This window comes from Glycine max, chromosome 12 (assembly GCF_000004515.6).
Source record: "Glycine max cultivar Williams 82 chromosome 12, Glycine_max_v4.0, whole genome shotgun sequence".
In the NCBI taxonomy this organism is placed as follows: domain Eukaryota; kingdom Viridiplantae; phylum Streptophyta; class Magnoliopsida; order Fabales; family Fabaceae; genus Glycine; species Glycine max.
This window is the reverse complement of record NC_038248.2, coordinates 18,977,064-19,003,545: the sequence shown is the minus strand read 5'-3', so window position 1 is coordinate 19,003,545 and position 26,482 is coordinate 18,977,064. Positions and strand designations below refer to the sequence as shown.

The 26,482-nt window shown below is 35.5% G+C and overlaps 2 protein-coding genes and 1 pseudogene across 2 annotated transcripts; all 3 read left to right on the top strand.

Moving 5' to 3' along the window:
• The first annotated feature begins 258 nt into the window (after positions 1 to 258).
• Positions 259 to 858, top strand: LOC102670337 (uncharacterized mitochondrial protein AtMg00810-like). Its single transcript, XM_006593113.1, has one exon. It carries the CDS (start codon positions 259 to 261, stop codon positions 856 to 858), a length of 600 nt encoding a protein of 199 aa, XP_006593176.1.
• A 15,695-nt stretch (positions 859 to 16,553) lies between these two features.
• Positions 16,554 to 16,835, top strand: LOC121173154 (secreted RxLR effector protein 161-like). Its single transcript, XM_041007221.1, has one exon. It carries the CDS (start codon positions 16,554 to 16,556, stop codon positions 16,833 to 16,835), a length of 282 nt encoding a protein of 93 aa, XP_040863155.1.
• Positions 16,836 to 17,797: 962 nt separating this feature from the next.
• LOC100784407 (G-type lectin S-receptor-like serine/threonine-protein kinase At4g27290) lies at positions 17,798 to 21,136 on the top strand (annotated as a pseudogene).
• Positions 21,137 to 26,482: the final 5,346 nt, after the last annotated feature.

Here is a 26,482-nt window from a genome sequence, read left to right as displayed (position 1 = left end):
GTTTGAACTTTGAAGTTTAATTCTCAAATGATCAAAGTTCCAAAAAATGCACATACATGACCTCTATTATAGCCTTAGTGTCACACAAAATTGGAGGGAAATTTAAATTTCAATTCAAATTTCACTTGAATTTGAAATTGAATTTGTGGAGCCAAATTTTGGAGCCAAAATTTCACTAATTATGATTTGAAGTTTTTCTTAGGCTTTGAGATTACAAGATCTAAGGCTGGTTTGGTTCTTAATCAAAGGAAGTATTGTATGGAAATCTTTTCTGAATTTGGTCTTACCGGTTGCAAGCCAGCCAATTCTCCTGCTAATGCTTCTATTAGATTGAATTCTAATGAAGGAAATCTTCTAGAAGATGCCACTTCTTTTAGGAGACTTATTGGAAGACTCCTTTACTTAACCAATACTCGATCAGACATTGCTTTTGCTATTCAGCAAGTTAGTCAATTTGTTTCCAAGCCTAGAAATCCTCACCTACATGATGCTTTAAGGATTTTGAGATATTTGAAGGGATCTCCAGGCTTAGGCCTATTCTATTCTATTGATAATGACTTGAAGATCCAAGCCTTCTCTGTTTCAGATTGGGCAACATGTCCAGTTAGCAGAAAATTAGGTTATTGTATTTTTCTTGGCAAATCCTTGATCTCTTGGAAAGCTAAGAAGCAAACCACAATTTCTAGGAATTCTACTAAAGTTGAGTATAGAGCTCTTGCTTCTCTTGCTTGTGAATTACAATGGCTGAAGTACCTTTGGGATGATCTTCATCTTCCTATTCCTGTTCCTTTTTGCACTTTTTCTAATAGTGAGTCTGCAATTCAGCTTGCCAAGAATCCTTCCTTTCACGAGAACTAAGCATATTGAAGTAGAGTGTCATTTGATTCGTATCAAGATTCAAGAAGGTCTCATTCTATTGTCACATGTTCCTTCTAGATGTCAACTAGCTCATGTGTTCACTAAGGCATTGTATCCTAATCCTTTCAAGCAAAATGTGTGCCAGTTGGGCCTTGTTAATATACATTGCCCACCTTGAGAGGGGGTATTAGGATTAGACAAGTTCTACAAAAATTGCATTCTTTATTTTCCATTTTGGACCTTAGTTAGCAACTAATTCTGTTAGCATAGTTGTTAACTTTCTATTTTTGGTTAGTTTTATAGTTAGTTACAACTAACTTTAGTTTCTTTCAAATAGATCGGTCTTCAGCATATATAGACTGGCTGCTTCAGGTGCTTTTCAAAATTTCTGTTGGACCACTCAAACACGTACATAGCCAACCGTCACAACTGGGGGAGGTGGATCAATGTGAGAACTATGCATTTTGTGGTGAAAATTCTATTTGCAATTACGATGGTAATCTTCCAACTTGTGAATGCATGAGAGGTTGTGTTCCCAAGTCTCTTGATCAATGAATTATAGCAATTTGGTTGACGGTTGTGTCCCAGGGAATCAATCAAATTGTGAAATAGTTATACAGACGGCTTCTTGAAGTACACAAACTTGAAATTACCAGACACATCTTCGTCATGGTTTAGTAAGACTATGAACCTTGATGAATGTCACAGGTCATGCCTTGAAAACTGTTGTTGTACAGCATATCCAAGTTTAGATATCCGCGATGGAGGAAGTGGCTCTCTACTTTGGTTTCATACGTTAGTTGACATGAGGAAATTCTCCCAATGGGGAGGAGACTAGTTTATCAAGTCCCTGCTACAGAATTAGGTACTCGGTTATTTTATTAAAATTTTGATTTTTGCATTTGATTTCTTTGTTTTCTTTTCCTGTTTGATATCTTGTTGATTATTGCATTATTCTAAGAGAAAAGCGTGGAGTACGTAAAGCCATGAGAACATTCAAAGGTGAGTTAAACACACATTCTATTATGGCAGCTAGAAAGATTATGCTCAAGTGGAGAAAATAATTGAAAGAAAGATCTTTGGGTTACAAGATTTTGTTAGCAACTGTAACCAAAGCTACTTGTAATACACGTTATTATATGGATTTATTTTTCCAAATTAAATAATAATACAATGTTTTTCTCCCTAACACCGTCTATAGAAATTAGATTCACTTTCTAAGCTTCAATCAGTAAAGCTGTTGTTTATAGTAGTTGACTAATCATGCTCTTTCTTTCAGATCAAGTTGGCAATGGAAATGAGAAGAAAAATGTAGGAATCACTGATGGTGTGAATAATTTTGGATTAATAAACACATGTGTATGCATATTGACAATTAAGAAATCGAAGTAAGTATATACATGTTATTTATTATATGAATCAATCAACACGTGCAATCGGGCTAAAGAAAATATTAAAATTGTCAATATTGTGAATGATCTTATAGTGCTATTTTCCAACCAATCAGGGGTTGCAAGCAAATTTTCCAACAACCATAACAAAAATAAAAGCAGAATAGAAGACACTGGTTTACCAACTTTCGATTTGTCAGTCTTAGCATATGCAGCAGACCACTTTTCAACCATAAACAAGCTTGGAGAAGGTGACTTTTGACCAGTATACAAGGTTATGAATGAAACTGATATCTAGAACTTCTATTTGCCTCGTAAACTATCTATCTTAAGCATATGATTTATTGTAGGGTATACTGATATTTGGACAAGAAATAGCAATGAAAAGGCTATCAAACGAGTCTGTACAAGGGTTAGAAGAGTTTAAAAATGAAGTAGCCTTGATTGCCAAATTTCTGAACCGTAATCTTGTAAAGCTTCTTGGACGCTGCATTGAAAGAGAAGAAAATTTGTTAATTTATGAATACATGCCCATCAAAAGCTTGAGCTACTTTGTTTTTGGTTGGAGCCTATACAATTTATTCTAAACTTCTTTGGCAATGCTTTTATTTCGTACCTGTAGTTTATGAAATTACAGAGTGTGTATTTTACTAGATGAAACCAAAAGGAGTCTGTATTTGAGGTTGAGTCAGCTCATGGCAGATTGAAGAAAACTATGAGTTGTTCTCCTTTCAAAATTGAGGTGCAGTTCATCTGTCATATTTTGATGGATACTTTGAACTAAGCTTTTTCTAAAGGAATGTCTGATATCATAAATCAACTTGAAAATCCCAATCAATATAAACACTTTTTCACATAATAAATAATGAAATAAGCCTAATTAAGAAGGAGAATAGTTAAGGTTTGATAATTGAAAACTTTAAGATAGATATCCTGCTTAGATATATGTTAGTGACCACATTCGCAAAATAGTTAAACGTGCCATGAATTTCAGGATCATCCATGAACCTACAAGCTTTTGTCACTGGAGCTGTGTCCTAATGCATTGTCATGCTCTTGTATGTTATATCAAAAGTGGATTAATTTCATGAGACTATCTCAAAGTTCCAACAAAACAATTTGATGCATGCAACAGGTTAAATTTTTTATTAAATGCTAGAAAGAAATTTATTAAAAGCAATAGTCAGAAATGAAGCACAGGTTGTGCCATGCCTCAACCACCCAAGATTACAAAAATAGCACACAGCCTAAAACCTTCGAAATGCTAAAAGTAATGCCTCTCTTTACATGAAAATGGTAAAACGAAAAATATACTTTGAAGTAACATTTTTTTTCAAATTCTGTAGTATATTATCTCTCACTATGTAGAAGAAAAGTCATATAAATTACCAACTCAGCTTTCCTTTTTAATTTAATGTAATAAAATTCCGTGACTATTGTTTTTATATTCAATATTTTTTATATTGTGTTCAACATTCTCAAAAGATGCTCACAACCTTATAATTTATTATGTGTTCGCCACGTGTTTGACATTAAGCCCACCTCAAAATCACAAATAAACTGAAGACTCAACAACATCCAAGATGTTCAATTAAAATAACAATTCAAAAAAGTGAACCTAAACCTAATAAAATGAACAACACACCTCAACTTTTCATGAGCTTCTCTTACAATCTACACATGTTTTGTCTTCTTCCAGCAATGCAAGAGCCTTGTCATAAATCACCTCCATGCATGTGTCATGGAGATCTCAGAGAAGCGGGCTAGCATGGGGAGAAGAGAATTTGATTATTTTTTTTATCTTTTCCGTCTTTTCATTTTTTTTTATTTGATATAATTATATTTATGTTATGTACTTTTTCTTTAATTAAAAATTATAAAAAATAAAGTAGTATTTTTTTATTCCAGGTGAGGGGTGTCTGGGGGTCAAACACTATTTGGCTGTATGTTAAACTTTTCCCTTTCAGAAATTTTTCCTCTTTCTCCAGCACGAGTAAAACTACTAACCCAACCACACTGCATGTAACAGTATTGATCATTGACTTTGGCAACACACGGTCATAACAGCCAATGTATTCAAAATCACTTTCTCTTTCCCGCAAGCAATTTTCCCTTCATCCACGGTCATAACAATCTGTCATACGCTATGTTTTCTTACTCATTTGATCAACCATGGAGTCATTTTATGAGAAAAAGAAAATCCTTTAAACGGAATCAGACGGAAAAACAAACAAATTATTAGTCTACTCATAAAGAGTACCCCTTTCAAAATGTTATGGTAATTGTTGGTAGTTGATTAGATGATAGTTGATAATTTTAGAGAATTATTTTAGAAAGAAGGCTATGTCATTGATTTCTTGGATTATCAATTACAACATACCAATTGTCTATTTATAGGCTCAAGTCACCAACCTCTCAATGGTGGTGAATGTTTCTACATTACTTTAGGTCTTTCTAGAGTTTTCATGATAGATTAGTATCATGATAGTTCTAGATTCTTCTATCTTATACATACACTTATAGTTCTAGATTGTTCTACCATATTCATACACATTATAGTTCTAGATTGTTCTACTATATTCATATACACTATAGTTCTAGATTGTTCTACCATATTCATACATATTATATTTAAGAATATTCTAGAAATTTGTAGCAATTTCAACACTCCTCCTTGATGCAAATTTCTGTGACTCCGAGCATAGCTCGTAATTCTTCGAATCTTGGTCTCGGCAAAGCCTGCGTGAATATGTCTGCAATTTGATCATCTGTTCTGCAGTAGTCGAGTTTGATCTCTTTAGTTGCTTCAGCTTCTCTGATAAAATGATACTTGATTGCTATGTGTTTTGTTCTGCTGTGATGAACTGGATTCTTCGCCATTGCAATTGCTGATTTGTTGTCGCAGTTGATTTTAGTAAGCTCATCTTGTTTTTCTCCCATGTCTTCAAGTATCCTACGAAGCCATATAGCTTGACTCGTTGCTTCAGTAGCTGCCACGTGCTCTGCTTCTGTTGTTGATTGTGCTACTGTAGCTTGCTTCTTCGATGCTCAAGAGAACATTCCCGATCCTAGTGAGAAAGCATAACCAGAGGTACTCTTCATGTCATCTGCCGAACCTGCCCAATCACTATCGATGTAGCCAAGTAATTCTGAGTTGGTTTCAGTAGTATATCATATACCGAACTCTTTTATTCCTTGTAGATACCTCAAAATTCTTTTTCCTGCTCTGAAGTGTATTTGACTTGGGCTTTGCATGAATCTTGATAGAAGACTTGTAGCATACATTATGTCAGGTCGTGTAGCTTGAGACTTGATGTAAAGTGTAGGCTCACTCTTGCTCCTCCTGAATCCTCGATCCATGAAATACTGATCGATTCTGTTATACCATGCTCGAGGTGCTTGCTTCAAACCGTAGAGTGCTTTTCTTAGTTTTAACACTTTGTTTTCTTTGCCTTCAGACACGAATCCTTGTGGCTGCTCCACATAGATCTCTTCTTCAAGTACGTCGTTAAGGAAGGCGGATTTGACATCTAGTTGATGGATACTCCATCCTTTTTGTGACGCAAGAGCTATTAGTGTTCTTATGGTATCGAGACGAGCTACTGGTGCAAATGTCTCATTGTAGTCAATTCTGGGTTTCTGTGAGTAACCCTTAGCTACTAGCCTCGCCTTGTGTTTCTGTATGGTGCCATCAGGGTTGAGCTTTGTCTTATAGACCCACTTAACCCCAATGATATCTTTTCCAGGGGGACGATTTACTAACTCCCATATGTTGTTTTTCTCGATCATTTGTATCTCTTCTTCCATTGCCTTGACCCATACTTCCTGCTTTGACGCTTCTTCAATGCTTTTAGGTTCAAGTATGGCCAAATTACAAGTTTAATATATGTCCACCAAAGATCTTACTCGTCTTGGAGTAGACTCTGGTGATGATAGTTCTTGATCTTGTTGTTGTGGTGGAGGTGAAGGTGAAGGTGGTTCACCTGGGTCTTCTTCCTCAGTTTCTTCTTGAGGTAGTTGAGCAGGTATAAGAACGTTCTTCTCCACTTTTTCTTTATCCCAATTCCAAGAAGCGTACTCATCAACTACAACATCTCGACTGATGACGAGTTTCTTAGTTTGCAAGTTGTTGACACGGTAGCCCTTAGAGATATTGCTATACCCAAGGAAGATACCTCGTATTGTCTTGTCTTCAAGCTTGTGCCTCTTCACGTTTGGAATATGAATGTAGCATATAGATCCAAAAACCCTTAGGTGCTTTGCTGATGGCTTCTTCCCGTTCCAAGCTTCAATTGGAGTCTTGTCTTTTACAGACTTAGTTGGACATCTGTTGAGTATGTAAACAACAGTGTAGACTGCTTCAGCCCAGAATGTGTTAGGTAGTCCCTTTTCCTTGAGCATCGATCTAGCCATTTCCATAACTGTGCGATTCTTTCTCTCGAACACTCCATTTTGTTGAGGAGAATATGCGACTGTAAGTTGTTGCTCAATGCCTTCATCCTCACAAAATCTTTCAAACTCGCGAGAGGTGTACTCTTTGCAGCGATCACTTCTTAGTACTTTTATCCATTTTCCACTTTGATTTTCAGCAAGGGCCTTGAACTTTTTGAATACTCCAAAGACTTCTGATTTTTCTTTTAGAAAATATACCCATGCCATTCTAGAGAAGTCATCAATGAAGAGTATGAAGTACCTGTTGTTCTCATGTGATAGCGTCCTCATTGGTCCACAAACGTCCGTATGTATCAGTTCCAATAGATCTTTCACTCTCCAAGCTCCGCTTGTTGAGAAAGGAAATCGGTGTTGCTTACCAAGGAGACATCCTTCACACACTTCATTGTTCTCCTTTATGCTTGGAAGATCTCTCATCATGTTCTTCTCATGTAACAACTTCAAGGCATGTGTGTTGAAGTGGCCAAATCTTCGATGCCATAGTGTCGCAACATGCCTTTTGCAGGCGTGCGAGGCGAGGCTCACGGGTGCGCTTTCCAAAGGAGGAAAGATGCACAGAGTCTCCACCAACATTTATTTGTGGGAAACGTCGGAAAAACCGAAGGAAACTGGTTAAAACGAAAATTCTAAGTTCGGGAGTTGTATTTACGTTTGAGGAAGGTATTAGCACCTCTTACGTTTGTCTCAAAGGACAACACCCTATTCTTTTAGAATTGTGAAATTGTGTTATCTTACCTTTTATTTCTTTTTTATTTTTGAGGTCGACAAAAGCAGGGCTCTTGCTCCTACGTACCCTCCATCGAAGAGGAAATCAGACCTACGTAGTTCTTTCTTAAGGGTGAATCACACGATTTATTTTTACTTGAAAGGTGATCATTCAAAGGCGTTGGACCTTAAAAATGATCCATTTACTTGGTAAGAAAGATTGAGATAATAAACTTTCAAATCCTTTTTTAGTGATTTTTTGTGGACGAGCTTGACTTGGTAGGTTGATTTTAGCCTTAGTTTCACTTTAGTTATTAGTCAATTCAATTAAGAATGAGAAATCCCAAAGAGAAAGCGTCCGATTGATTTTTCTCTTTATTTTACTAAAAGGTATTTTTTTATTATTATATTATTATTTTACCTCTTTTTTTATTTCCAACGTGGTTACAGCACGACCGAACGGTCGGAATTCATTTTAACAGAAATTATCGGATATTACAAATGAAATGATCGGTGGAAATTTATTTTATTTTTTGATTAGGCGAGAAATGACTTAAAAAATGACTGAAGCACGTCAAAAGGGGGTACGGAAAGTAAATGAAAACGAGAATAAAAGTACATAAAACAAATGGGGACCACCACGGGTACATAGAATGAATTGAAAAGCTCGGTTTGGGGTACTTACCGGTTGAAGACCAAAGAAAACGAAGAACGAACGATGAATGTCGAAGAACGGTTGAAAATCTTCGCGTAATTACCCACGGAAACGTTACCGAAACGCTTCGGCTTAGATTTTCTTCACAGAAACAATTTTCCTCAGCAATTTCAAGAGAATACGAAGTGCCAAGAAGGCTGAACCCTTTCCTTCTTCAATCCTCCCCCTATTTATAGCAAAATAGGGGAGGAGCTTGCCACCCAGCTCACACATGCGAGCCAGGTTACTTCCTCCAGAAGCAACCGCCTTCTGGAGGAAGAATCTGGAAGGCCCATGTGGGCCTGGTTGCTATTTACACCCCCTTTTTACTAAATACACCCCCTTTTACTTTTTTGGGTGATTCTTTTTTCGTAACATTACGAAACTTTATGAATTTCGTAACGATACTTATTTTCTTTCCGTAAGGCTACGGAACCTTACAGATCATGTATTTACTCTTTTTTAGCTTTCGATGAAGTTATAGAAACTCACGGATTGCATAACAATACCTCCTTTTGGTTTCCGCCACATTACGAAATTTCACGGATCGCGTAACCATGCTTTCTTTTAATTTTCGGCGCGTCTCGGGACTTCACATATTGTGCAACAAAGGGTGCTAAGTATTTCGAAGCGGTCAATCAAAGGTTTCATGCCATCAAACAATAGTCCCCAGACGATATTAGGGTATGACACATAGCCATGAATCATCAACTTGTATCTTCATGGCAATGTTTGTTGCATATTTTAAATTTAGAGGGAAGCTTCTATTGCTCTTATTCATCTTTACTTGCGCTATCTCAGACCTTTTATTTTTGTTGTCTAAGATTTTGCATACACCTCCTTCAAAGTGAAGTGTGTAGCCTCTCTCCATCATTTGGCCAATGCTTAGAAGATTTTCTTTTAGGCTGGGAACTAGTAAGACATCATGGATGAGTCGTGTACCTTTATCTGTCTCCACCATGACAGTGCCTTTGCCTTTTGATTCAACCACACTTCCATTTCCCAGTCGAACTTTGACTTTGACAGACTCATCAATGCTTTTGAAAATAGTCTAATCCTTGGCCATGTGATTGCTACATCCACTATCCAAGTACCAACTTCCTCCTCTGTGATTTTAGCTTATGCCTATTTTTGTTGCGACAATTTTTCTCTACATGCCCAAACTTCTTGCAATGGTTGCATTGTGGCATATTACAGAACTAATAATTTTTCTCTACGTGGCCTTGCCTTTTGCATATATTGCATGGAGGATTTTTTTATCTATTTTGTTCTTAAGGAAATTCCTAGAACCTTCTCTTCTTGTGGAAGTTTCTCCATAATTTTTCTTTCCTCCATTTTCTTTGTTTTGGGACTGAAATTTACACTTTGACTGGAAGGCATTTTCAAGTGTATCTTCATTATGCCTATACAGTCTTTGCTCATATGCTTCAAGAGAACCCACAAGTTATGTCTCTGATAGAGTGGACAGATCTTTGGTTTCCTCAATCGTTGTCACGATTGGGTCAAACTTTTGGGGCATAGTAATTAGAATTTTCTCAACAATTTTCTTGTCAAGAATATCTTCCCCAAAAGCTCTCATTTGATTAACTATTTATTTAACTTTAGAAAAGTAATCTTTAACTGTCTCAGACTCCTTCATCTTCAATAGTTCAAAATCTCTTCTTAGAGATTGAAGTTTAACGGCACGTACCTTAACACTTCCTTGAAACTCCTCCTGCAATGTGTTCCACGCTTCTTTGGCAGTCTTAGCTCCCATAATTCTTGGGAAAATTGGATCAGCCACCACTTGTTCCAAGGTGAACAACGCCTTTGAATTTTTCTGTTTATTTTCTTCAACTCTTTTTCTTGAGATGCATTAAGAGCTGAAGTATCCGCGGGAATGGTGAAGCCTTCTTCTACTATGTCCCATAAATCTTGAGATGAAAAATATGTTTCCATTTTAACACGCTAGAAATAATAATTTTCACCATTGAAGATTGGGACAGAAATAGTTGACGATTGAGTAGTGTTATCCATAGCTTAGAAAAAATATTATTAGAGTGGGTTAATAGTACAAAGGAAATTTTTGAAGTAGTTGGGAGGATTTTGGAATGGTAAGTAGGTAATATAACTACGCCCAATGTATGACCGAACGTAGCACTGATGCCATTGTTGGTAGTTGATTAGATGATAGTTGATAGTTGATAATTTTAGAGAATTGTTTTAGAAAGAAGGCTATGCCATTGATTTCTTGGATTATCAATTACAACATACCAATTGCCTATTTATAGGCTCAAGTCACCAGCCTCTCAATGGTGGTGAATGTTTCTACATTACTTTAGGTCTTTCTAGAGTTTTCATGATAGATTAGTATCATGATAGTTCTAGATTCTTCTATCTTATACATACACTTATAGTTCTAGATTGTTCTACCATATTCATACACATTATAGTTCTAGATTGTTCTACTATATTCATATACACTATAGTTCTAAATTGTTCTACCATATTCATACATATTATATTTAAGAATATTCTAAAAATTTGTAACAATTTCAACAGTAATCAATAAACCTGGCGATGAGTTTGATTCTATGATCATAAAATCCAAACTGTTAGGTGAATTCATTTTAAATGTGGTTCATATTCTTGTGGATTCCATAAAAAGGAAATGTTGATTTATGAATATAGGCTTGACAAACGTTTCTGCTTGACTTGAACTATCTATTTTGAGTCTTTACATATAATATCAACATCTTTTAATGTTGAAACAATATTCCATTAAGGCAAGCAGATCCAAGTTGTCAAACGGCATTTACAGCATTTAATGTATCAAGTAGACGCATGTTATTGAATAGTTTAACATTATTAATCGTGAGAGTACCTGGGAATTTCTTTGACTTTGTCAACAATCTAATTAAGGGCATGTTCGGTAAGAATGAAAATGCAGAAGAAATAGGGAGGAGAGTGAAAATATAAGAGAAATTAAAAAAAAAAAATTATGCATATTTGGTAGATGTGAAATATGTGGATGTGGGCAGAGAAAAGGTGTGTTTCTCCTCAAAAGTAGTATAAAGAGTAAATTATACAAATCTCCCATAAGATTTGATAAAATTACATAAGCCTCTCCTATGTTTTTTAACATTTCTTTTAACCCTTCCTATAAACAGTGTTAAGTCTCTGTCAATCATATATTCTAAAAAAAATACTCTAAAAAAATACTGCATCTTTTATGGTAAACCTATTTTGAGGAATGAATAGACAACCTAAAGTATGATGCCGATTTCTTTTCTCTTTGCTCTTGTGGAAGCAAATGACAATATAAGGACACAAAGGCATTTATGGAAAATAAAATTCATTAAAAGTTCACATGACTATCACACGATTGCTTTCTGTTAAACATTAATGTCTTATTTGGTGGTCAGAATAAAATAAGATATGATAGGATATCTAATAAGATAAAGACAAGATTTAATAAGAATATGATAAGCTGTAATTATATCCAATGTTTGGTGTGTATCAAATAACATAGCATCTGCTCAAATTTTAAAAATATTGTTTCATTAAAATTACTTATAAATTTCTAAAAGTAATATTTTAATTTTTTTATTACAATTTTTTTTAAGACTAGGATAATTATAAAAAATTAATTTTAACTAAACGGTAAAAACTATATATTGTATAAAATTAATATATTACTGCATAATATACATATTTATATTTGTTACTATATTTATATTTACATATGTTTTATAAGTTAATTTATTACCACATATATAGAGAGGAAGAGAGAAACTCTTATCTTATCATGTCGATCATAACCTAGTTCCATCCCATCAAGATAAGAAATATATTAGAGCAATCATATAAATAAGCGACAGGATAATGCTATCACATCTTATTAGTGCAACAAACAACGAATTACAATATGATAAGATAATTATCCTATTTAATCCCCTCTTATCTTGGCTACCGAACGCGTTTTACACGATGTTAAAGTGTGAGGTGAACATTTGGAGGGATTTTCAAAACGGAGGGGAGACTCATAATTTTGTCGAACCTCTCCAGGAATGTTTATGTAATTTACTATAGTATAAATGAACAATACCATTTTTCCCATTTCTCTTTCCTAATTCTATATATATATATATATATATATATATATATATATATATATATAAACCAAACACTTCTATTTTTATTTATTTATGTTTTAGTTTTTTCTATTAATTTAATTTCTCTCTTCACTATTTCCATCAATCTTATTCTTTTTTTCTCTACCAATCACACCCATTATTTATAGATATTAAAAAAGTTGTAACGAAAATATAGATCTTTTCTAAGAAAGTACAAGGTTCAAAAGCATTGAATTTTTGGAGTAGAGGCTTATTCTGGGATATCATCAAGACTCAAAAGTCAATGGTGGATCTGATGCTTACGCTCAGTTCTACTCATCCTCGTACTAAATTAAGAAAAATGGAATACACACGTTGCAGAGGAGCACACTCCATCGTATCCATAAAAATGTAACTTTATGCATAATTGTAAACATAATTTAATAAGAATGGAGGCGAGATGGCGAGCTGCAGATTGTTTTAGTTACGGGAGCTATGTTGAGCTAAACATGCCTTAATTCGACTTTATGACAATTAATTCATTTCAAATTCAACTTGTATTTGATATGTACCATTATTTCTTCGGTTCTTGTTCAATATTCTTTAAAGGATTTTTCTTAAACTTTACCTATATGTGATGAAATAGACTTCCCTGGTTTGCTTCTGCTAAAAACTATAAACAGTCATGAATGATACAAAAATGAGGACGCGTGCGAATTAGTCTCTATCAAGATTTGAGAAAATTTCAATGGTTGAGAAGTGTTGAAATTGCTACAAATTTCTAGAATATTCTTAAATATAATATGTACGAAAATAGTAGAATATCCTAGAACTATAGTGTGTATGAATATGGTGGAACAATCTAAAACTATAATGTGTATGAATATGGTAGAACAATCAATAATTATAAGTATATGTATAAGATAGAAGAATCTAGAACTATCATGAAAACTCTAGAAAGACCTAAAGTAATGTAGAAACATTCACCACCATTGAGAGATTGGTGACTTGAGCCTATAAATTGACAATTGGTATGTTGTAATTGATCATCCAAGAAATCAATGACATAGCCTTCTTTCTAAAATAATTCTTTAAAACTATCAACTATCAACTATCATCTAATCTAGTCCCAACAGTGGTATTAGAGCTACGTTCGGTCATACATTGGGCGTGGTTATATTACCTACCTACCATTCCAAATTCCTCCCAAGTACTTCAAAAATTTTCTTTGTACTATTAACCCACTCCAATAATATTTTTTCTAAGCTATGGATAACACTACTCAATCTTCAACTATTTCTGTCCCTATCTTCAATGGTGAAAATTATGATTTCTAGCGTGTTAAAATGGAAACATATTTTTCATCTCAAGATTTATGGGACATAGTAGAAGAAGGCTTCACTATTCCGGCGGATGTTTCAGCTCTTAATGCATCTCAAGAAAAAGAGTTGAAGAAAAATAAATAGAAAAATTCAAAGGCATTGTTCACCTTGCAACAAGCGGTGGCTGATCCAATTTTCCCAAGAATTATGGGAGCTAAGACTGCCAAAGAAGCGTGGAACACATTGCAAGAGGAGTTTCAAGGAAGTGTTAAGGTAAGTGCCGTTAAACTTCAATCTCTAAGAAGAGATTTTGAACTATTGAAGATGAAGGAGTCTGAGACAGTTAAAGATTACAACTCTAAAGTTAAAAAAATAGTTAATTAAATGAGAGCTTTTGGGGAAGATATTCTTGACAAGAAAATTGTTGAGAATATTCTAATTACTATGCCCCAAAAGTTTGACCCAATCCTGACAACGATTGAGGAAACCAAAGATCTGTCCACTCTATCAGAGACTGAACGTGTGGGCTCTCTTGAAGCATATGAGCAAAGACTGTATAGGCATAAAGAAGATACACTTGAAAATGCCTCCCAGTCAAAGTTTAAATTTCAGCCTCAAAACAAAAAAAATGGAGGAAAGAAAAATTATGGAGAAACTTCCAGAAGAAGAGAAGGTTCTAGGAATTTCCTTAAGAACAAAATAGATAAAAATCCTCCGTTCAATATATGCAAAAGGCAAGGCCATGCAAAGAAAAATTGTTGGTTCCGTAATATGCCATAATGCATGATCAAGAACAATGCATGTTCTATGCCACTCAAGACTCAATAAAAGAAAAGGGAGGAAGCTGGTACTTGGATAGTGGATGTAGCAATCACATGGCCAAGGATGAGACTATTTTCAAAATCATTAACGAGTCTGTAAAAGTCAAAGTTCGACTGGAAAATGGAAGTGTGGTTGAATCAAAAGGCAAAGGCACTGTGATGGTAGAGACAGATAAAGGTACGCGACTCATCCATGATGTCTTACTAGTTCCCAGCCTAAAAGAAAATCTTCTAAGCATTGGCCAAATGATGGAGAGAGGCTACACACTTCACTTTGAAGGAGGTGTATGCAAAATCTTAGACAACAAAAATAAAAGGTCTGAGATAGCCCAAGTAAAGATGAATAAGAGCAATAGAAGCTTCCCTCAAAATTTAAAATATGCAACAAACATTGCCATGAAGGTACAAGTTGATGATTCATGGCTATGGCATCGAAGATTTGGCCACTTCAACACACATGCCTTGAAGTTGTTACATGAGAATAACATGATGAGTGATCTTCCAAGCATAAAGGAGAACAATGAAGTGTGTGAAGGATGTCTCCTTGGTAAGCAACACCGATTTCCTTTCTCAACAAGTGGAGCATGGAGAGTGAAAGATCTATTGGAGCTGATACATATGGACGTCTGTGGACCAATGAGGACACCATCACATGAGAACAACAGGTACTTCATACTCTTCATTGATGACTTCTCTAGAATGACATGGGTATATTTTCTAAAAGAAAAATGAGAAGTCTTTGGAGTATTCAAAAAGTTCAAGGCCCTTGCTGAAAATCAAAGTGGAAAACGGATAAAAGTACTAAGAAGTGATCACGGCAAAGAGTACACCTCTCGCGAGTTTGAAAGATTTTGTGAGGATGAAGGCATTGAGCGAAAACTTATAGTCACATATTCTCCTCAACAAAATGGAGTGTCCAAGAGAAAGAATCACACAGTTATGGAAATGGCTAAATCGATGCTCAAGAAGAAGGGACTACCTAACACATTCTGGGCTGAAGCAGTCTACACTGCTGTTTACATACTCAACAGATGTCCAACTAAGTCTGTAAAAGACAAGACTCCAATTGAAGCTTGGAACAGGAAGAAGCCATCAACAAAGCACCTAAGGGTCTTTGGATCAATATGCTACATTCATATTCCAGACGTGAAGAGGCACAAGCTTGAAGATAAGACTATACGAGGTATCTTCCTTGGGTATAGCAATATCTCTCAGGGCTACCATGTCTACAACTTGCAAACTAAGAAACTCTTCATCAGTCGAGATGTTGAAGTTGATGAGTATGCTTCTTGGAATTGGGATGAAGAAAAAGTGGAGAAGAATGTTCTTATACCCGCTCAACTACCTCAAGAAGAAGTTGAGGAAGAAGACCCAGGTGAACCACCTTCACCTCCACCACAACAACAAGATCAAGAACTATCATCACCAGAGTCTACTCCAAGATGAGTAAGATCTTTGGTGGACATATATGAAACCAGTAGCTTGGCCATACTTGAACCTGGAAGCTTTGAAGAAGCGTCAAAGCAGGAAGTATGGGTCAAGGCAATGGAAGAAGAGATACAGATGATCGAGAAAAATAATACATGGGAGTATGTAAATCATCCCCATGGAAAAGATATCATTGGGGTTAAGTGGGTCTATAAGACAAAGCTCAACCCTGATGGCACCATACAAAAACACATGGCGAGGCTAGTAGCTAAGGGTTACTCACAGCAACCCATAATTGACTACAATGAGACATTTGCACCAGTAGCTCGTCTTGATACCATAAGAGCTCTAATAGCTCGTGCGTCACAAAAAGGATGGAGTATCCATCAACTAGATGTCAATTCCTCCTTCCTGAATGGCGTACTTGAAGAAGAGATCTATGTGGAGCAGCCACAAGGATTCGTGTCTGAAGGCAAAGAAAGCAAAGTGTTAAGACTAAGAAAAGCACTCTATAGTTTGAAGCAAGCACCTCGAGCATGGTATAGCAGAATCGATCAGTATTTCATGGATCGAGGATTCAGGAGGAGCAAGAGTGAGCCTACACTTTACATCAAGTCTCAAGGTCAAAACACTCTCTTACTCTCTCTATATGTAGATGATCTTATCCACACGGGAAACAATACTAAGATGATGATGGAGTTTAAAGAAGACATGATGAAGACCTTTGAGATGAACGACCCTGGTTTGATGAGTTACTTCCTCGGCATAGAGCTACACGGCCAGACATAATGTATGCTACAAGTCTTCTATCAAGATTCATGCAAAGCCCAAGTCAAATAAACTTTGGAGCAAGAAAAAGAATTTTGAGTGATTGGGCAGGTTCGGCAGATGACATGAAGAGTACCTCTGGCTATGCTTTCTCACTAGGATCGGGAATGTTCTCTTGGGCGTCGAAGAAGCAAGCTACAGTAACACAATCAACAGCAGAAGCAGAGTATGTGGTAGCTACTGAAGCAACGAGTCAAGCTATATGGCTTCGTAGGATACTTGAAGACATGGGAGAAAAATAAGATGAGCCTACTAAAATCAATTGACACAACAAATCAGCAATTGCAATGGCGAAGAATCCAGTTCATCACAGCAGAACAAAACACATAGCAATCAAGTATCACTTTATCAGAGAAGCTGAAGCAACTAAAGAGATCAAACTCGACTACTGCAGAACAGAAGATCAAATTACAGACATATTCACGAAGGCGTTGCCGAGACCAAGATTTGAAGAATTACGAGCTATGCTCGGAGTCACAAAAATTTGCATCAAGGAGGAGTGTTGATATTGCTACAAATTTCTAGAATATTCTTAAATATAATATGTATGAAAATAGTAGAATATCCTAGAACTATAGTGTGTATGAATATGGTAGAACAATCTAGAACTATAATGTGTATGAATATGGTAGAACAATCTAGAATTATAAGTGTATGTATATGATAGAAGAATCTAGAACTATCATGATACTAATCTATCATGAAAACTCTAGAAAGACCTAAAGTAATGTAGAAACATTCACCACCATTGAGAGGTTGGTGACTTGAGCCTATAAATAGGCAATTGGTATGTGATAATTGATCATCCAAGAAATCAATGACATAGCCTTCTTTCTAAAACAATTCTCTAAAACTATCAACTATCATCTAATCTACTCCCAACAAGAAGTGAGGAAAAGAAATACAGTTTGGCTCTATTAAGGAAGACTTTGAACTTAATATTGGACAGTTTTGTTGGGCTTGACTTATATGTTGTTGCCAACTACAGTTGACTCTATCTTCTCACAACAATTGGCACTGATCATCGTTAAACTAAAACGTGTTTATTCCGCTATGAACCATCCCATAAACAACTTGCCTCAGCATCTGGTTCAACTCTCATTGTAATATATGGTCATTTTTTGCCACTGGGTTCCAAGAGTGCTTACTCAACGTTAAACCTCGTTTTCCCTAGTTTATTAGTCATTATTGCTTCGACAACATAATGACGCATAACATCATAATCTTATGTATTTGGTTCTTCTTATCTTCCTACATGTTTCAAACTTCCACTTCACTAGACAGTTTAGCAGTGAGTCAATCCATCAGAGATGGCGAGACTTTGGTTTTAGCTGGTGGAATTACTAAAGTGGGTTTCTTTAGCCCGGGAAATTCAACAAGACGATACTTGGGTATATGGTACACAAATGTATACCCTTCAACAGTGGTATGAGTGGATAACCGAAATGCACATTTTCAGAAGAACTCAGGAGTTCTGAAACTCAACAAAAAAATGGGATTCTAGAGCTTCTCAATGCAACTAATAGCACCATTTGGTCATCCAACATATCAAGCAAAGCATTGAATAATCCAATTGCTTATCTTTTGGATTCGGGAAATTTTGTCATGAAAATGGACAACAATCTAACCAGGAGAACATATTATGGTAGAGTTTTGATTATCCGTGTGATATGTTGATGCTGGGAATGAAACTTGGATGGAACTTAGAGATGGGTCTAGAAAGATCTTTATCCTCTTGGAAAAGTGTTAACGATCCTGTGGAGGGAGAATATACTTTAAAACTTGATCTGGAAGGATATCCTCATGCAGTTATACACAAGGGACCAGAGATAAAGATCAGAAAGGGGCCATGGAATGGCCAGTCTTGGCCCGAATTTCCAGATCCAACTCTTAAAATATCACAAATATTTGTGTTCAATAAAAAAAAGGTGTCTTATAAATTCAAGTTTCTTGATAAATTGATGTTCAGCATATATACGCTGACCCCTTTTGGCACCGGAGAAAGCTTTTATTGGACAATTGAAACAAGTAACCAACAAGTCTAGTTCTTGAAAGGAGGGAAGGATCAATGCGAAAATTATGCCTTTTGTGGTGTAAATTCTATATGCAGTATCGATAATGACGATTCAACCTATAATTGCATCACCGGATATTCTCCCAGTTTTCTGAATACTCCTCAATTTTTCCTAATGGTTGTTTCCCAACAATTAAATCTAATTGCAATGGCAGTCAGTCAGATGGCTTCTTGAAGTACAAGCACATGAAATTGCCAGACACATCTTCATCATGGTTTAGTAAGACCATGAATCTTGAGGATTGCAAGAAGTTGTGTCTGGAAAACTGTTCTTGTGTAGCATATGCAAATTTAGACATGCGTGGTGGAGGAAGTGGCTGTCTACTTTGGTTTAGTAATCTGGTTTACATGAGAAAATTCTCTCAATGGGGACAAGACATTTATGTCAGACTCCCAGCTTCAAAACTAGGTACTCAATTCTATTTAATTGATTTCTTTTTATTTATGCCTTTTGTTTCATCATTTCCTTTTCCTTGTTTCATTTCCCTTTTATTATTGCAATATTAATCAAAGAGAAAAATGAGTGGATCAGAGTAAGGTGTTGAAAACTTGTTAGGAAAATGAGACAAACATTTTGGTATTGCAACTCGAGATGCCAAGCAGAATGGAGACATTAAATGAAACATGGAGCTTATTTGAAGATGGGTTGCAAAATTTTGCTATCAAATACACCAAAACCTATTAACGATACATCTTATTTGTGATATGGCATTTACTTTCCAAATTAAATATATTGTGTTCTGTACTGGAAAAGACTGTAGAAACTAGACACACTTAGCTCCAATCAATAGAGTTATTGTAGTAAGAGTGGTGACTAATTATGGTCTTCATCATACAAGTCACGTTGCAGCTGCCAATGGAAACCTCAAGAAAAAGATAGTGGGAATCACTGTTGGTGTGACTATTTTTGGATTAATCATAACATGTGTATGCATATTGATACTTAAAAATTCAGGTATGTCAGTATATTTCATTATCATTTATTACATGCAATTAGGCATACAAAAATATGCATATTATGTATCAATGTTCATGTACTGATTTTTTCCAACCAATCAGGGGCAGCAAGAAAAATTTACGGCAAACATTACAAAAGCATACAAAGGAAGGAAGACATTGATTTGCCAAATTTCAATTTATCAGTCTTAGCTAAAGCCACTGAAAACTTTTCAACCAAAAACAAGCTTGGAGAAGGTGGCTTTGGACAAGTATATAAGGTGATAAAGAAAACTGATATCCATAACTTATTTTTTCCTACAAACTTCCTAATTATAGCAGAAGATTGCTTTTCAAGGCACACTTAGAGACGACAAAGAGTTAGTTGTGAAAAGGCTTCCAAAGAAGTCTGGACAAGGGTTGGATGAGTTGAAAACTGAAGTGGTGTTGATTGCCAAACTTCAGCACCGTAAACTAGTAAAGCTTCTTGGTTGTTGCATTGAAGGAGAAGAAAAATTGTTGATTTATGAATACATGGCCAACCAAAGCTTGGACTACTTTATCTTTGATTGGAGTCGTTACAATTTATTCTAAACATCTATGACAATATTCTTAATTCTTATTAGTAGTTCATGAAATTATTAAGGCTGACACTGTTATGCTAATCACTTGAGTGTATTTGACTAGATAAAACCAAAAGAAAGTTGCTAGATTGGAGTAAGTGTTCCAAGATTATTAGTGGCATTGCTCGAGGACTTCTGTATCTTCATCAAGACTATAGGCTAAGGATTATTCACAGGGATCTAAAGACTAGTAATATTTTACTAGACACAAATTTTGAACCCAAAATATCAAACTTTGGCTTCGCTTGATCATTTTTGGGAGATCAAGACGAGGCAAACACAAATAGGGTTGTTGGAACATAGTAAGTTTCCTTTTGATATTAATTCTTTGACTTTCCACTATCAAATTTTAATCAATTGGGTAAATTTTATTTTCAATGGTTACATGCCTCCTAAGTATGCTACTCGTGGACATTTCTCAGTGAAATCAGATGTCTTTAGTTATGGTGTGATAGTACTAGATATTATAAGTGGGAAGAAAAATATGGAAATTTCAAACTCAGATAACTTCAATAATCTTCTTGGACATGTAAGCATACTGATCTTACTATGTTGCTAAGTAGCATGAAATGAATTATTTTCATCCTAGTCATTAAATTCTCATAATTAATCTTAGGCATGGAGATTATGGATAGAAGAGAGAGAATTGGAATTGTTGGATGAAGTGTTAGGAGAACAATGCACGACCTTCGAAGTCATATGATGCATACAAGTAGGTCTATGCGTGCAACAAAGACCAGAAGATAGGCCTGACATGTCATCAGTGGTTTTAATGTTGAATAGTGATAAATTATTGTCAAAGCCAAAGATTCATGGCTTTTATATTGAAAATAAAGTCACATCTGAAACAAATTCTTCGTCAACAAATGCCAAATTGTGCTTAGTTAATGAACATGTCGTCACAACTTAGATGCAAGATAGGAAATCTAGGCAAGAAGATGTAAGGGTTTCACCTTTTAATGTAGTATATATGTGTTATTTGAGCATACATAATTACTGATTGTTCTATTACTAACCCCTTCATTGCCTTTGTCATGTATTGAAACAGATAATTTAAAAAAGAAAAGAAATCTATTAAGACAAGATTTGTTAATTGTAATTTGTAATAAAATATGTTTTCGAACCATCTCCAGTTTGTGACAATTTTTTTACGGAAAGTGGATTGGAAAGTCACAATAGAATATGCTTGTGAAGCTTGAGTACTATCGCCTAAGGTGCAAAACTTAAACTTTGTTCCCATTGACTGCTCAGAATGCTCTTTTGTTATCAGAAGAATGTTGTTAGAGATTAGGAAATTACAATTTTTCACATTTGAAAATCTTAAGTAGCTTAAAAACTATTGTATAAGTGTTCAAAAGCTAGGCTGGTTTCGATGTTGAAATCCAGAAAATCCACCTGCATTAAAATTTTGTCTAGGCTGGTTTCCCATGTAATTAACTTCATGAGATGTTTCTTTAGTGGGAATACACAAGCCTGACCCATGAGCTCCACCACAAAGTGTTCAACCTGTAACCTGCAAAACAGATGAAGGTAAAGGTTGACTAGTATGAAATTGAGTTGGCAACTTACTTAGTGTTTCAGTTAAAGCTTCAAGTTTCTTGGACATCAACTTATTTTGGGCCTACAAGGCATCCTGTGATGGAAGCTCCAATAAGTTCCTAGGTAGGAATATGAATTCTATCATGCAAAATTGCGTGGTCACTGGCAGACATATTTTCAATTAAGTCCATCGCTTCTTTAGGTGTCTTCAACTTAATTTTTCCTCCTGCAGAAGCGTCAAGTAACTACTTTGACTGCGGCTATAACCCATCAATGAAGATGATCAATTGTACAGGCTCTGAAAAACCATGAGTGGGAGTTTTCCGCAACAAGCTACGAAATCTTTCTAATGCCTCACTCAAAGATTCATCGGGAAACTGATGGAATGAAGAAATTGTAGCTTTTCCCTCTGCAGTTTTAGACTCTGGGAAATATTTTTTTAGAAACTTCTCAACAACCTCATCCCAGGTCTTTAATTTGTTGCCTTTGAATGAATACAACCATCTCTTGGCCTCCCTAGATAAAGAAAATGAAAGCGGGCTGGACCTAATAGCATCTTCAGGTGCACTGGCAAGCTTGACAGTATTACAAATTTCAATATACGTTGCCAAGTGTGAGTATGGATCTTCATTTGGTAAACCATGAAACAAATTGCATTGTATTAGCTGTATCAATGAAGGTGGGTAAGTTAAGTTTTGTGCCTGAACCTCTGGCCACGCAACACTTGAGAAATATTGCGGTTTCGAAGTTCTTGAGTAATCTTCCAAGTTCACTCGTCGAGGTTGCTCTTCAACCATGACTTCGGATTCAAATTCTGCTGTTTGAGATTCCCCGAATGTAGGTGAATTAGAAGATGATGACTCAGAAAAGTAAGCCTCTTCCAGGATTGGTGCTATTATTCTGTCGTGCAAAAGCTTTCTTTTTCTTTCTACGTTGTTTCTTCTAAAGGTGGCTTCAATTTCTAAATCCAATGGAACCAATTCACCTGCAGAGGATCTACACATGCAAACACTAACAGGAAAAGCATTTAATCAATTCAAGAAGAAGACAAATTCTGAACTAAACAAATATTAACAAAAACAAAAATTAATAAATCAAAGGATAATGAATTAATGCCTTTAAACTAAACTAGATTTTCCAAATGGAAAAAGTTCCCCGGCAACGGTGCCAAAATTACTTGTTCGACCAGAATACTTGTTTACTCCCTCTTCCAAATTGGTATTACTTGTTTTTATATGGGAGTGGTCTTACCGGCAAGCGCACTGGGTCACCAAGTAAAATAATTAAAACGGAATGAACCGAGTATCGAACACAGGGAACTTATTCATTTAGCAAAGTTTTGTTAAGTAAGCAGGCATTTGCAAACAGAAATTAATGATTGTGAATTAAAGCAAAAGTATGTTCTATCCTAAGTAAAAGCAATAAACGAGAACAAGTATGTGTGAAAACATATATCTAAAGGCGTTGGATCCTCCTACTGAGTAAGTTGATGCAATTAAAGATGTTTTTCTAATTAAAAATATTCATGTGTTCTATGCTAAGGACAAAAATACCAAACACCAATTCCTGCAGAGTTTGGACTAATTTAAATCAAACTTCGTTTGTAGATCCCTCTTGCTAAACTTAGCCTAATTTAAACATCATTATACTCACAGCATAATAAAGAAAACTAAAACCCTACACACTATCCCTAGCAATGCAGTTATTCAGTCCATGCTCTATCAAGTTCTAAGGAAACAATACATTTCCCAATGCTAAAGTCCCTAACAGCACATACAAATGGGTGATCAAGCCAGAAGCATGCATACAATAACCATAGATAGAAGTAGTGAACACATAAAACAACCTTAATTAGATATGAAAAAGAGTTTACATCAACTACTCAATAAGAATCCCCAACTAAGGGTTTTATCCTTTCATGGCAAGGAAGCTCCTTTTACACTGAAGAAGAAGAATCAAGAGAAATTGCTTGCTTACAAAGGAGTGGGGATGTTTCCTCCACCTCTAGGAGTCTCAACATCACTCAAAAACTCATTAATCTCCCTAAAAGATGAAAACTTGGCCCTTGCTCTGCTCTACACTCTCTGAAATTCACACTCTTCAGGCCTCTGAGTAGTGAATAGTTCTCTTGGCTCCCCTCTCAATTCTGTGCAAATCGGACTTAAAAAGGGCTTCCTGATCTCGACATCATGCTTAGCGCCATTCTCGCGTTTAGCGCGAGTAAGAGAATTTGAGCTTAGCGCCAATCTCGCGCTAAGCCTAGAAAGTGACAGACGACTCGCTTAGCGAGCTGATAACGCGCTAAGCGTGCTTGCATAGAAGATGACTTTCCAAATTCCCCTTTACCCATTGATGCTCGCTAAGCGCATTGAGCTCGCTTAGCATGATAACTCCTTTGACACTTCATCAAAATAGCTCCTTTTTGCCTAAAATTAAAGAAAATTTAACATTAATTTCCATGTAAAGAGGCTTCTACTGAGCAGAGATAAAAAAAAAAGCAATTTTATTTACAATCCTACCAAAAAGAACCATAAATTGGGAGATTTACATACATTTTGGAAAAATTTTCTATACAAAAGTTAGTCGTAAACGACGACTAACAACAATTGTCGATGACTTTAGTAGATTCACTTGGATCTACTTACTAAAAACAAAAGTTGAGGTTAAATTTGTAGTTCCAAATTTTATTCTCCTCATTCAGAACCAATTTCCAGTAAAATTAAAGAAATGAAGATCAGATAATGGAAGGGAGTTCTTTTTAACAAATTTTTTGCCACACATGGAATCTTTCATGAGACATCTTGTTCTGAAACTCCTCATCGGAATGGCATTGCTAAGAGAAAACATTAGCATCTTTTAAATGTTGGTCATGCTTTGTTGTTTCAATTTAAACTCCCTATTCATTTTTGGTTTATGCTATTTGACATGTTGTCTATATTATCAACAGGCTATCATCCTCCTTTTTAAATCATAACAAATCCCCTTTTCAACTTGTTTATGGTTCTAAACCTGATTTTTCAAAACCTCAAAACTTGTAGTTGTTTGGCTTTTGCACATACTTTGGATTTAGGCAAAACTAAATTTGATAAAAGGGCTTCTGAATGCATTTTTCTTTGCTACCAGACTAGTACAAAAGTCTATCTTCTTTTTAATCTCTACTCTTATTATTTTCTTGTTTCAAGAAAGGTGATCTTTTATGAGAAAGTTTTTCCTTTTACTGTTGCCAACACTAATATTGGTACTTTCAATGGTGTTTCTTCTGATTTTTCCAATTTTGACTCTCTTGTTGATGTTGATATTTCTACTCAAACTCAATATTTTCATCAACATTTATCTGGTTAGAATCAAGTACTAGAACCTTTGTCTAATTCTTCTACTAAATATATTTCTAATAATGACATATTTCCAATCACTGCAGATCCTGTCAGATTCTCTACTAGACTCAAAACACCTCTCGGTTATTTGTGTGATTACTATTGTGGCACTATTTCATCTTATTCTTCTCCTTATTTTACAAATCCTTATCCTTTGCAATCCTTTTTTTCTTATTTTAAGTGTTCTTCTAATCATACTTCTTTTTGCTTGTCCATCTCTACTCATCGTGAGCCACATTCCTTTAAAGAGGCAAACAAACTTGATTGTTGGAGAGAGGCTATGATGACAGAACTACAAACTCTTCAGGCTAACAGAACATGGTCTTTGGTTAAGCTTCCTTTAGGAAAGCCTTTTATGGGTTGTAGATGGGTTTACAAAGTTAAGTATAAGGCAGATGGTACTTTGGAGAGATATAAAGCTAGGTTGGTGGCTCATGCTTTTACACAAACAGAGGGAGTTGATTTTTTTGAAACCTTTTCACCAGTTGCCAAGTTGACTACTGTGCAGTTTCTTATGTTTGTTGTTGTTGCCAATGATTGGTATCTTCAGCAGCTTGATGTGGATAATGCCTTTCTACATAGAGACCTTCATGAGGAGGTTTACATGAAACCTCCACCTGGCATGCACATTTTTTATCCTAGCCTTGTATGTAAATTGTAGAAATCATTATATAGATTGAAGCAAGCTAGTAGGCAATGTAATCAGAAGTTGTCTTTTGCTATCTTTCAAGTCGATTATGTTCAGAGTACTTCAAAGTATTCCTTTTTTTTCAAGCAAACTGCTTCTTCTTTTACAACATTATTATTTTATGTTGATGATGTTATACTTACTGGAAATAATTTAGCTAAAATCAATTCAGTCAAACAATAACTTCATGATCAATTTCACATTAAAGATCTGGCTGATTTGAAGTTTTTCTTAGGCTTCGAGGTTGCAAGATCTAAGGTTGGTTTGGTTCTTAATCAAAGAAGTATTGTTTGGAAATCTTTTCTAAATTTGGTCTTATTGGTTGCAAGCCAGCCAATTTTCCTGCTAATGCTTCTATTAGATTGAATTCAGATGAAGGAGATCTTCTAGAAGATGCCACTTATTTCAGGAGACTTATTGGAAGACTCCTTTACTTAACCAATACTTGACCAGACATTGCTTTTGTTGTTTAGTAAGTCAATCAATTTAATTCCTTGCCTAGAATTCCTCACCTACAAGCTGCTTTAAGGATTTGGAGATACGTGAAGATCCAAGCCTTCTCTGATTTAGATTGGGTAACATGTCCAATTAGCAGAAAATTAGGTTATTGAATTTTTCTTGGCAAATCCTTGATTTCTTTGAAAGCTAAGAAACA